General features: G+C 43.9%; 1 protein-coding gene across 1 annotated transcript in view; it reads right to left on the reverse strand.

Moving 5' to 3' along the window:
* Window positions 1-615: 615 nt before the first annotated feature.
* Window positions 616-13,480, reverse strand: part of C8H10orf53 (chromosome 8 C10orf53 homolog) — a 30,177-nt gene continuing 17,312 nt past the window's right edge. Inside the window, exon 3 of the mRNA XM_004049399.5 lies at window positions 616-872. Coding sequence (XP_004049447.3) covers window positions 616-872 — 257 coding nt within the window. The remainder of the gene's footprint in view (window positions 873-13,480) is intronic.

Raw genomic sequence — 13,480 nt, forward strand, 5'->3', positions numbered from 1 at the left:
CCTAGAGTTGAGGTCTAGGGCCAGTGCATTCCCCTGGTGGAGCATGGGTTACTTGCTCATGTCAAGACTCTGTTTCCACCAAGACTCACAGTGTGGAGAGGTCCCCAAGTATAACATGACAATGGAAAGCCAAAAAATAAATGCACACGGAAGAAATAGGGGCAGATCAATGCTTGGGAAAGATGATTTTAGCAGCCATGTGGCGAGTGGTTTGCAGGAGGAGATAATGGAGACAGAGTAACGAGATAGGAATCCAGTGAAACAGCTTGGGGAAGAGATGCCAAATCCCAAAGCAGGGCGAAAGCACTGGCATTGTTGAGAAAAGGGCAGATCAGTTCACTTCAGAAGATGGTGAGGGCTGTCCCCAAGTTCCCAAATTGAGTAAGTAGTTCATCAATCATAACTTCAACACGGGAATACAGTTGTAGAGACTCAGAGCTGGGGAGAATCGTGTTGGGTTTGCCACAGGTTGTCTGTGGGACATCTAGCTGGAGAGGTTCAGGAGATGTGGGACAATTTTTGTTTTGGGGGACTCAGCATCTATTCACCCTTATTCTGGAAACAGACCCACCTTTTGTGAAATGAACCCCTTTCCCACAATCTGTCCTGTCGATTTCAGTAGGGCTGAGTTCCCCTCTTCTCTAGTCCAGAAATGAGCATGTGATCCAGGCCTGGCCAACCCAGGTCACAAAGATTGGTTTGGAAATGGATACATGATCCAATCTGGGCCAATACAATACAAGTCAGGTCCTGGGTCTTTTGTGGGAACTGTTGCAAAGGAGAAACTTTCATCCCACACGGGCTGCTAAGCTGGTGAAATGTCAGCCTGGAGCTGCTGGTGGTCCTCTTGTCACTACTTGGGGTGAGCTTGCCTGAGAACAAAGACAACAGAGAAGAAAGCAGCATCAAGAGATGGAGACAGAGTCCTGCTGTTGTCGACTGAACACTCATATTCACCTATGCCTGTAGCTGGACTTTTCAGGTATACAAACCAATATATTTCCTATATTCTTAAGCCAATTGCAGCTGGCTTAAACTGCCTGAAGATGAACATTTCCTGACTTAACCATTGAGATTTGGGATCTAGCACGTAACAAAGAAATCAGGGCTGGAGAAAGACGTTGGGAAGTGGAGCTGAAGCTGTGGATATGACAATAGAGTGTGCAGGGGAGAACACATGAACAGAACCAGGAGATGGGCCAGTACTTGGGTGGTGTACAGAAATACATTTGGAAACACTTAGAACTCCAGGCACTAATACTGGTACCCTTCTTATAAAGCACTAATGTTTGTAGCAAATTGAGAAAAACTTTGAGACAGTTAAAAATACAATGAGGCCAATGGGTTTTTTTTTTTCATTTCTAAGGAAAACCACTGAGATACTATTAGATGCCTCAGAAGCATTTTCAAAGCAGAGGAAAATGGACATCCCTCTGAAGACAGTTCCCAAGAAGCACACACTATTCAAATGCCACGTGCTACCTGGCTTCCATGCCACTCCACTGCTTGCTTCAGAAAAGACAACAATCAACAAGTGGTTTAAGATATTTTTCCATTATGAATTGGGTATTTAACTCATTTAACCCATTTCCTCAGTGATGCTGAATTTCCACTGAACAGCTAAACGACTGGAACATTTTAAATACAAGAATCAGTCAAGTCTTGGAGCTCGATCACCAGATGCTCTGAATCTTATTTGGTGTTATTTAGGCTGTTGCCTAAGTTCTGGTGAAACCTGAGAATTTTTGCATGAACCTGGTTCACTGTATATGGGCACTGTAGCTGGTTGTGCTTGTCATTGATTATGGTGATGGAGACTTCCTAAGGTCAGTTTTGGGAAAATTACAAAAATAGCTTGAGTCCCATTCCAGTGATGGGAAGGGATGGAGTGGGAAAGCTTAACATTGGGGTCCATCCTGTGGATATGGGCTCTGCCCCCAGGCTTGGCCACTTCTCTCCTGTGTGACTGAGCTTGGTCAGGTCCCTCACCTCCACTAAGACCCAGTTTCCCCACCTGTTAAATGGAGAAAACACTGTAGGGTGTGTAGGGCTCTTGTGAGGATTAGCGGACAGGAGTTACATCTGAGATGGTCCATGTGAGGCTCGTGACCAGGGCTCGATCATTGATGAATGCCAGCAAAGGAGCTCAATTTTTGTTTTTTATTAATTTTTGTTGTATGCTAACAAAGTAGCATGTGCTCATTGTAAAAAAATCAAACAACATAGGAGTAAAGGAGTGTTTTCCTCCTGTTCTTCTACCTACTCATCTTGCTCTCAGGTAACCCTGGGCAAGAATATTCTTCCTGGCATAGTTTTGCTTGTGCAAATGAGTATGCACACACTATACACACACCAGAAAATTGTTCATGTAAATGTGATATGGACATCTTTGCAAAACCAGTACATACAATAGATGTAAACACTGCATCAGTGCCTTTAATGTTGTTCAAATAGTTTGGAGGGAGGAGGCAACTGACGTTTTTTGGTAGTTAGGTAGGATTCACATATGTACAATTCATCCATTTAAACTGTACAATTCAATGGATTTTACTATGTTCATGAACTTGTACAACCCCATCACTACAATCAATTATAGGACATTTTCATCATGTTAAAAAAAAAGAAACACCTTATTCTTTAGCCCTCATCTTCTCAGTCCCCCTTCCCCCAGTGCTGTGCAACCACTAATCCACTTTCTGTCTCCAAATGTTTGCCTATTTGGACACTTCATATGAATGGACTTATACAATATGTGGTCTTCCTTTACTTAGCATGATGTTTTCAAGGTTCATGCCTGTTGTAGCATATATCAGAACTTCATTCCTTTTTGTGGTGGAACAATATTCTATTGTATGGATAGACCACATTTTGTTTATTCATCAGTTGATGGACATTTGGGTTATTTCCAACTTCGGCTACTATCAGTAAATGCTGCTATAAATACTTGTGTACAGCTTTTTGTGTCAGCATATGTTTTCATTTCTCTTGGGTATATACTAGGAATAGAATTGCTGGGTCAATGTTTTACTTTTTTAGGGGTTGCCAGACTGTTTTCCAAAGTGGCTGCCCATCTGACATTTCACCAGCAGTGTATGAGGGTTCTGATTTCTTTACACCCCCATCAACCAACACTTGTTGACTATTTGATAGAACCCATCTTTGTGGGTGTGAAATTGTATGTCATGGTGGGTTTGATTTGCATTTCCCTCTAATGATGCTGAGCATCTTTTCCTGTGCTTGTCATAATTTGTATGTCTTCTTTGGAGAAATGGTTTTCCCATTCTTAGCCTGTTTTTAAATTATTTGTCCTTTTATTATTGAGCTTTAGGAGTTCTTTATTTTAGATACAAGTACTTTATCAGATATACGATTTTTAAAAACTCATTTTGTGAGTTATTTTTTCATTTTCTTGGTGGTGTTCTTTGAAAGACAAACATTTTTAATTTTGATGAAGTCCAATTTATCTATTTTTTCTTTTGTGTTTTGGTTTAATATATAAGAAACACTTGCCAAATACAAGGTCATGAAGATTTAACTGTAGGTTTTTTTCTTAAGAGTTTTATAATTTTGGCTCTTACATATAGGTCTTTGATCTATTTTGAGTTAATTTTTGTATATGGTGTGAGGTAGGGGTCCAACTTCATTCTTTTGCCTGTGGCTATCCAGTTGTCCCTGCAGTATTTCTTGAGGCAAGTGGCTTTTGGATCTTTCTCCAAACTGAATTATCTTATTAATCCAAACAGTCTTCCAGTCAATTCCTGTTTCTCCTATCTTCCATGGCCCTCTGCTATGCTAGGGTCTGGCTTCTCTGTCAATCTAAATACAACTGCCTTATTTTTAAAACATTATTTTTGAATGGGTAATATAATATATACAAATTTTCAAAGGTAAAAAGGATGTATAGTGAAAGATCTCCTGCTCATTGCTGTCCCTCTGCCGCCCCAGGCCTCCCTCTCTAGAGGTAGCTTCTTCCTGTTTCTTGCTATTTTAAGCAGATTCAATGCATACCCATATGTTCTTTCTCATTTTTTCATAAATCATACAGTATATATATTCCTCCACACCATACTTTTTTGACCTTAGCAATATATTTTAGAGAGCTTTCCATAACAGTACTCCAAAAGTCTCTCTCATTCTTTTGACTGGACACATAGGACTTCATTGAATGAATGAACCAGGTTTATTTAACCAGGCCCTTGTTAGTGATACAGGGTAGCTTTCAATCTTTTGTTATTACAAGCATTTCCTTGTATGCACATAAATTTGTTGAATAGATTTAGATAGTATCTTTAGAACAAATCCCTTTAGGGAGGTATAAAGATATATGCTTTAGATTTTTTTGACAATGCCAGATTGCTCTGTAGACATTTTGTCAACTTACTCTGCCTCTATCAAGCATAAGTGCCTGTTTACCACATCCTTACCAACACAGAGTCCTGTAACATTTTTTGTTTTAGTATTTCCTTTTTTATTTTTATTTTTTGAGACAGAGTCTCGCTCTGCCACCCAGGGTGGAGTGCAGTGGTGCAATCTCGACTCACTGCAACCTCTGCCTCCTGGGTTCAAGCAATTCTCCCACCTTGGCCTCCTGAGTAGCTGGGATTACAGGCGTGCACCACCATGCCTGGCTAATTTTTTTGGTATTTTTAGTAGAGATAGGGTTTCACCATGTTGGTCAGGCTGGTCTCAAACTCCTGACCTCAAGTGATCCATCCACCTCTGCCTCTCAAAGTGCTGGGATTACAGGTGTGAGCTATTGCGCCTGGCCTAGTATCTCAGTTTCAATTGGCATTTATCTTATTAAGAATGAGGTTAAACATATTTTCCTCTGTTTATGTACTTTTTATGTTTCCTTTTCTGTGAATTGCCTCCTTACATTTTTGTCTTCTTTCTGTGGGCTGTTAGCCTTTTTCTTAGTGATTTGTGGGAGCTCTCTGTAGGTTAAGGATATGAGTTGCAAATGCCTTCTTTCACAAGTATTTTCACTTTTGATGTGATTTGCTTTGTTTTTAAAAACACAAAACCACTTTTCTTCTTATGAAGTTGAATTTAATCATTTTTTTCTTCTATGTCTTTGGGTTTCGAATCATGTTTAGGAAGGCCTTCTTTCTTCCAAGTTTATGAAAGGTTTCAAGTTTGTGATTTTCTTTATTACATGTAAGTATTTGCTCCATCTGGAGTTTATAGTAGGATAAGGACAGGCGGGAATGGCGTCGCTCCTCCAGATGGTGGTCCAATTGTCCTAACCACATTTTAAGAATGAGCGCTTTTCTCCAGTGATTTGAGAGGCCCTTTATCATATACTACATTCCTCTGTTTGTCAATTTTTAGATTTCGATTCTATTTTTGGCTACTATTGTTCATATTTCAATATAAACTTTATAATCAGGTTGTCTTGTTTTCAAGAAGTCTTTCTGGCATTTTTATTGGGATAGCATTACATTTACATATTAATTAGGGAGTGTTGATGTTTTATGATGAGTCTGCCTGTTGTATCCAGCAGGAGGAAGGAGTTATGATGAGAGGGCTTTAGGATGGTCTAGAAATGTCCCCAGATCTAAAGCACTCAGTTTATCACAAGACCAGGCATCACAAGCCCTTAGTGGTGACGAAGTTCCCTTCACTGCATGTAGCAGGCACTCCGTGAGCACCTACCTTGTGCCAGTATGTGGCTGGGGCTGCTGGCCATCTTACATGGACTCCTTCCATCTCTTTACTAATAAGATATTTTAGCAGAACGCTGCTGCTTGGCTAAACAGCTCCAATTTTCGGTCCTTTTCACAGCTAGATTTGGTCATGCAAATGGAGGCTCATGTGAGGCTTCTGAGAATTCTTCTTAAAAGGGAGGGGGTGTTGTGAAGGCCCATGGCGTGTGTTGATACGATATAATTTCTGCCCAGTGCTCTGAATGCCAAAGTGAAGAAATTCAATGAAGTTCAGGTAAAGGAGTAACTATGACTCTCTTAAGTAGCTGAATGCCTTGTCATCTAATTAGTGATGTGCATGAATTAATGAAGTGGAAATTCTCACTATCCCTATCTACTATCCGGTGAAACCACAGCCAAGGGAAAAGTCTTGGAGGAATTGGCGGGGAAAGAAGACCTTGTTGAGCTTGACTCTAGTCTGGCATGGTGAAGAGACACAAGAGGTGTAGAATAAGTGGGAGGCCCCCGGCAACCCCCCTCCCCTTGAGGGAGCGGGGCGGGGTACACTGTCCTTGTAGGCCTCTGATGAAAAAAGAAAAAGAAGGGAGCAGGGAAAACTCCTCTTTTTGTCCCTTCCTCCTTCCAGATGCCTGCAACATATATCTGGTGGCTGGAACTTGGTAGACATCATGGACCAGAACACTCCATGCTTAGATGGTGGTTAGTAGAGGTAGTTGGAGTCAGGGTCTCTGGGACTGAGGAGCGGCCTCAATTCTTGACTTCTGTATTAGTCAGGGTTCGCCAGAGAAACAGAACCAATAGGAGATCTATATGTATATCTATATAGTCTCTATCTACATCTATAGCTAAACCTATATCTGTATGGAATTGTCACAATTATGGAGGCTGAGAAGTCCTGCTACCTGCTGGCTGAAAGCTGGAGACCCAAGAGTAGGTGGTAGTTTAAGTCCAAATATGAAGACCTGAGAACCAGGAGAGCCAGTGGTGTAAGTCCCAGTTCAAGTGCAGGAGAAGATCAACATCCCAGCTTGAGGACAGTCAGGCAGAGAAAGCAAATTTCTCCAAATCCCACCTTTCACTCTATTCAGATTTGGATGAGGTATGGGCTGGATGAGGCTCCCACCTTGAGTGGGGGTGGAATCTGCTTTACTCAGTCTAGTGATTCAAATGGTAATCTCAGCCAGAAATATCCTTACAGAAACTCCCAGAATAATGTTTGATCAAATACCTAGGCACCCCATGGCCCAGTCAACTGGATACATACAATTAACCACCCCAACTTCCCACTGGTTTTGACCACTGTCTCTCCCTCCCTCCCTCCCTCCCTCCCTTCCTTTGTTCCTTCCTTTTCTTTGTTTTCTTTTGAGACGGAGTCTCACGCTGTGGCCCAGGCTGGAGTGCGGTGGTGCAATCTCGGCTCACTGCAATCTCCGCCTCCTGGATTCAAGTGATTCTCCTACCTCAGCCTCCCAAGTAGCTGAGATTACAGGCGCCCACCACCATGCCTGGCTAATTTTTGTTAGTAGAGATGGGGTTTCACCATGTTAGCCAGGCTGATCTCAAACTCCCTACCTCAAGTGATCCGCCCACCTCGGCCTCCCAAAGTGCTGGAATTACAGGTGTGAGCCACCACGCCCGGCCAACCACTGTTATTTCTTCCACCATTATTCAACATGCTGCTGATTTTGACTCTTCTTATCCAGAGCACAAAGGCAAAGAGAAGAGATCGTCATTGATGGGCTCATCACACAGAGGCACTGGAGAGACCAGCAAGCCAGTGTCTCTGGCATGCGATGCTCCACCAAGGTCGTCCCTGGTGCCACGGGGGTGGGAGTGGTGGGAGGGCAGGGCAGGCTTCAAGGAGGGCCTGATAGGTGAGAAGGGACCTGAAGGCTGAGCAAGAGTTTGTCAACCAGAGAACACAGCATGGCCTTCCGTGAGGAGGAAGCAGCACAAGGAAGTCAGAGAAAAGACTACGGTTTACTTTGAGGAACTGTGAGAAATTTGGGGTACCCTGACTGTGTGTAGAATAAGGTCTGGGTCACTGGTCAGACTTAAAACGTATGAAAAATCACAATGACTTGGGGAACAATTTGTAGTACAATAGTTATAGCAGCTCAGAAATATACTTCTAAGTGTAAAATAAAAGTTAATTAAAAAAACGCAGCAATTTGTACAAAACATATAGCTCTGGTTCTCAACCTAGTTTTCCCCCATTTAGCACACACTCACATCAGTGATAGAGGGGCAGTTAGCTGCAGGTTCCCTCTCCAGGTGACCATTTCAGCCTCTGCTGAAAGTGTCTGCAGATTGAATGAGCTGAAACCTGATACACCCTTAGGGAGCTGTGCCCTCTCTCTCAACTCCCCTCCTCTCTCTCAAGAGACGCATTTGAGTGCTGCCCTCCGCTGGAGTGTACCTATCTGTAAAGTGAGGAGTACCTGTATTGCTTTGTATCCAAAGAAAAAGACCCACTAATGTAAATGCAGATTTTAATAAATAGATATGTCAATAAAGGCACATCATTTATGTGCATATATATACATATATATATATCCTAAATGCAGCCTGGCTCTTCTTGGTTCAGGGTACAAGTGGCAGATTAGCAATAAAACCCCAAGTTTGCTCAAAAGAGTCCTCCTGTGTGGTCAAAGGACCAGCCTGCATCATCTAATGTGCTTTTACTGTGGACAGGAGGGATGGGGGCTGCATGCCCAGTGGTTTCCCTCATAGTTCTGGGCTCTGGGAGTCCACACTGCCTGGATTCACTTCCAGCAGGTTCCAGGGTGAGACTCTGAAGGCCATTGCTGCTGCTGCTGTGCTCACCCTGGGAGTATATTCTCTTCCCCCAGGCCTTCCTCCACCCTAGGAGTAGGTGCAGATCTAGCAAAAGAGTTGACCTCTCCACATCACAGCTCCAGTGGTACTGTGACTGTTAGAAAGATATGAGAATCAGGGAGAAGTGGACATGCCCATGGTTTACTGGCCATACTCTAGAGACCAGCCTCTCTCACAACCGCCAACCCAGAGTATTTCCAAGCCTTTCTAGTGTCCCTGGAATCCAGGCCCAAGAACATGAGGCCCAGAGGGAAGAAACATCCCATTTCCCTGGTCTGGGTGGGGGATAACCTTCCTAGCACTTCCCAGAATGACTGACAGAGGGTAGCTTCATTCCTCTTGGGGGGAAATGCCCACTGCTACCTACAGGGACAATATAGTCCTGTCCTAACACCCTGATGCCACTTCTCTCAGTGCATTTGGCCTGGATGCACTGGAATCAGGTGGCTCACATGTGAAAGAAGTAGATTCCTGGGTCCCTCCCAGACCCATTAAATCAGAACATGGGAATGGGGCCTGGAGTCCACTGACAAGGGACTGCCATGCCAATGGATTCCTTGGAGTCAGAAGCTTTGGTGTTCAGTATTTTTTATGGAGACATCGGTGGTGCGGTCTGGACTAAGCCTCACCTGACAGGTTCCTCCCATGTGAGGAGGGGCTAACTCACCATTGTTGAGTCTGCTGGGTCTCAGCTCTTAACTTCCTCTAAACAGAACATCCACAGAACAGGGACATGCACGCTCACAAAGACCTGTGACCATGCAGGCAAAGTAGGCTCACATCTTGCCTGGAGGCTCTTCCCCTCGGGCAACCTGATCTGGGGGATGAGCTCTGTCTACAGCTGGGCCCTCTTGTACCTGATCACAGAACAATCAGGCTTTTTAGGTCTTAGCTTCTCAAATGTCTTTATTTCATAGATCTGCAAATAGTCTTTGCTTTTTCATTTACATAACCAAATGGTTGGGTCAAGTGGTTTCATTAAAACAAGAGTAGTCTGCACACACTATAGCTGTGGTCAGGAGAGCCAGGGGCCTTCTGGGAAGGGTGACGGTGGAATTAATGTGGAAAATGACTCTCAGACCAAAGGTGTAAACTGGAGTGTCCCCTGCAAGGAGCATCCCATGCTCCTTGATCAGGAGCAGGTGATCATCACAGTAACGGGCTACAAATGTGGTTGTTTTGGTTTTTCAGTTGGCACCAATTTTTTTTTTAATTGAGCCACCATACTGGGTGTGGTGGCTTGTGCCTGTAATCCCGGCACTTTGGGAGGCTAAGGCAGGAGGATTCCTTGAGCCCAGGAATTCGAGACCAGCCTGGGTGACATAGGAGACGCCATCTCTACCAAAAAATAAGAAAAAGTATCCGGGTATGGTGGCATGCACCTGTAGTCTCAGCTATTCGGAAGGCTGAGGCAGGAGGATTGCTTGAGCCCAGGAGTTTGAGGCTGCAGTGAGCTATGACTGTGCTACTCACTCCAGCCTGGGCAATAGAGCAAGGCCTTGTCAAAAAAAAAAAAAAAAAAAAAAAAAAAAAGATTGAGCCACCAAAACAAAAAGTTAACAAGAGAAAGAAAAATGATAAATCTTGACATATTATTGGGCTATTTTAAAAATGCCTTTCAGTAAAATTTTACTGTTGGCCAAAAAGCAAAATTGAACCAACATTTTAAAACCAAAAGTTTCTAGTAAAAATCCAGATTTCCAGCTTTTCTGGAACAATTCAGAAGATTGATACCCTGCACAGCAACATCACTAGAGCTGAGCTGCCTCCACCGCTGTTAGCCTAGCTGCCTGCTCCCCACGTCCCTGGCACTCACTACGCTGTCCACCCTGTTGTTGTCTTACACCAGCATGGTGCCCTCAGTCTGCTGCTGCCTGACTTCGGAGGCCTCGGGTGTGTGCTCTGATTTGCATGGGGGAGAAGTGCAGTGCCCCGTCCTATGAGTGGGAACATCCACTCACAGCTGCCACTATAGCACCTGATTACACCACTGTCTCATAGGAAGCTCCCTTCCACCAGCATTTTCAATATTCAGACAGTTTGGGAAGAATAGTTCCACATGCCTTATGCCCGAGACCTGGGCTAGCACTTTCTTGTCTTTTACCTGGATTTGGCCAACTGCTGTGTTTTTAGTGGAAACCTTACACCCCCAGGGCATTTGTTGATTGTCACCAGTTGAGATGTTCTCTTTCTCTAACTGTAATGCTTGCAGGGCTGGGGATGAATGTCTGAAGCAGGGGACCAGAGTAACAAATCCCAGTGTGATTTTGTTCAGGACATGTGTCCAGTCCTCCCTCAGCACCATGTGTTCAGTCCTCCCTTCGTCTCCGCACCACTGAGATGTCCCAGCAACCTACCTGGAGAGCTGATTTTTCACACAGTTCCCTTGTATATGGCCCTCTTGCAAGGATTGTCAGGTTTTTTTGTTTGTTTGTTGAGACAGGGTCGCACTGTCACCCAGGCTGGAGTGCAGTGGTGTGATTGTAGCTCACTGAAGCCCTGAACTCTTGGGTTCAAGCTATCCTCCCACCTCAGTCTACCAAATAGCTGGGACTACAGGTGCATGCCACTGCACTCAGCTAATTTTTTACTTTTTGTAGAGATGAGGTCTCACTATGTTGCCCAGGCTGGTCTGGAACCCCTGGCCTCAAGCAAATGTCCTATCTTGGCTTCCCAAAACACTGGGATTACAGGCGTGAGCCACAGCCTCCAGCCAATCATCAGATTTTAAGGGCTATCCTACCAAGGGAGCAGATATAGCCAATAAGGCCCCAGGGAGGAGCCCAGGAAGGCCCCTTGAAAATCTATTCTTTTTAAATTTTAGAAGTAAATGGAAAAAGTTTAGAGACTCCAAATTTCATTTAAAGACAATTAAGGGCCAGGCTTGGTGTGGCTCATGCCTGTAATCCCAGCACTTTGGGAGGCCGAGGTGGGTGGATCACTTGAGGTCAGGAGACCAGCCTGGCCAACATGGAGAAAGCCCGTCTCTACTAAAAATACAAAAATTAGCTGGGCTTGGTGGCAAGTGCCTGTAATCCCAGCTGTTCAGGAGGCTGAGGCAGGAGGATTATTTGAACCCAGGAGGCAGAGGTTGCAGTGAACCATGATCGTGCCACTGCACTCCAGCCTCGGTGACAGAGCAAGACTGTCTCAAAAACAAAAACAATTAAGACACAGCTATGCTTCTAACTTTATTTTAAAATACACTTTCTTTACATGTTAATCATAACGACATTGACTTGACATCTTATAAAACTTAAAATGTGATTTAATCAGTGGTATTTTAAAAGCATGAAGGTGCCCGAATGTCTAGCACGTTGAAGCACAGGGCACTTTTGCCTTTGATGGGGAGCAAGCTGTGTCTCTTGCTTCTGGGCAGGGAGGTGCGTGCTCGAGAGAGGGAGGCAAAGGAGGAGGATGACAGCACATTCTTCAGAGATTTCCATAGAGTAAGTTCTTCTTAATCAGTGACAGAGGAGGATAAGGCCATAGACAGTTGGCTTCTATGTCAAAATCTTTATTTTATTTTCTGAGACAGGGTCTCACTTTGTCACCCAGGCTGGAGTGCAGTGGCGTGATCTAGGTTCGCTGCAGCCTCTAGCTCCTGGGCTCAGGTGATCCTCCTGCCTCAGCCCCTCAAGTAGCTGGGACTACAGGTGCATGCCACCAGGCCTGGCTAATTTTTGTATTTTTTGTAGAGATGAGGCTTCACCATGTTGGCCAGGCTGCTCTCGAACTCCTGTGTTCAAACAAATCCACCCACCTTGGATTCCCAAAGTGCTGGGATTACAGGCAAAAGACACAGTGCCCGGCCCTGATTTTAAGTTTTTATCTGAAAAGTACCCCTAACACACACTTACATACAAAGTGAAAATCAATTCCACCACTAAAAACATTTACAATACGGAAGGCAGAATAGCCCTGCAAACCTCCTCCCTCTACCTCACCTGCCCCCCACACCCCCCAATCCCACTGCTCAGAGGAAACCTCTGTGATTTTTCCCAGCAATGCTGATTCAGACATCATTTGCCTCTGATCCAAACTGAAACATAGGGCTCTGGGCACAGGAATCTCCCAGAAGCTTCTCCGGTATTTCTTAGAATCCGTGTACTATCTCGCCTTACCTGCCCTTCAGCTCTGGTCATGAAGCCAAGGAGGGCAGGTCTTCTTCGCTTGTAGTGCTACTCTGAAGGCACAAATACAACCTGCGGGGTTGAGGCGGATGCTGGAGGAGGGCATGGGGCTGCTGAGGGAAGCACTTGGTACCAGTTTAACGCCGGGGTTGCAGGGCTAGAGGAGACAGGATTCCACTGTGTTTGGAGATGAAGTTCCCACTCCAAATGCAGACAGGGGAAGCTAGCAATTTCAGTTCTCAGCATTGAAAAAGTTTTGGCCATGAAAGTAGAAATCACAGCTCAAGGGAGAGATTTCCTGATTCAAGACAAAATGCTCAGACAGTCAACAAATCATGCGGGAAGAGGCTCTATGTAAAATGTTACGTTTAAAAAAAGATTCAACATACCTGCCCATGTACCCCCTGTATCTAAAATAAAAGTTGAAAAATTTTTAAAAACTTACAAAATTGTGCATAAATCTCAAATGGATGAAGTCAATTTCTATATGTCTATCTCTTTATGAATATTCAGACATAAATAGAAGAAACCCAAATTGAAATATATAAAAATGTTACTAAAGTTGTACTGTATTTTTACCTGTATTTTTCCATTTTTCTTTAATGAGAATGGATTTCTCTTGTAGTAAAATGTTATATGGAAACAAAGATTGAATGCTACATCCATAGTAACTTAAACTGGGTTTTGAAAAAAGGGACTAAATGTAGGGTTACAAAAGATATGTGAAAACCGGCACCAGACACTGGGAGGAAGAATCTTTTTTGAGCCTCAGTTTCTCAGTAAGGAGATGCTTAAATAGTTCCATAGAGTTCTAAGTGATTCACAATCCCTGAATCAACTCTG

This window comes from Gorilla gorilla, chromosome 8, assembly GCF_029281585.2.
Source record: "Gorilla gorilla gorilla isolate KB3781 chromosome 8, NHGRI_mGorGor1-v2.1_pri, whole genome shotgun sequence".
NCBI lineage: Eukaryota > Metazoa > Chordata > Mammalia > Primates > Hominidae > Gorilla > Gorilla gorilla.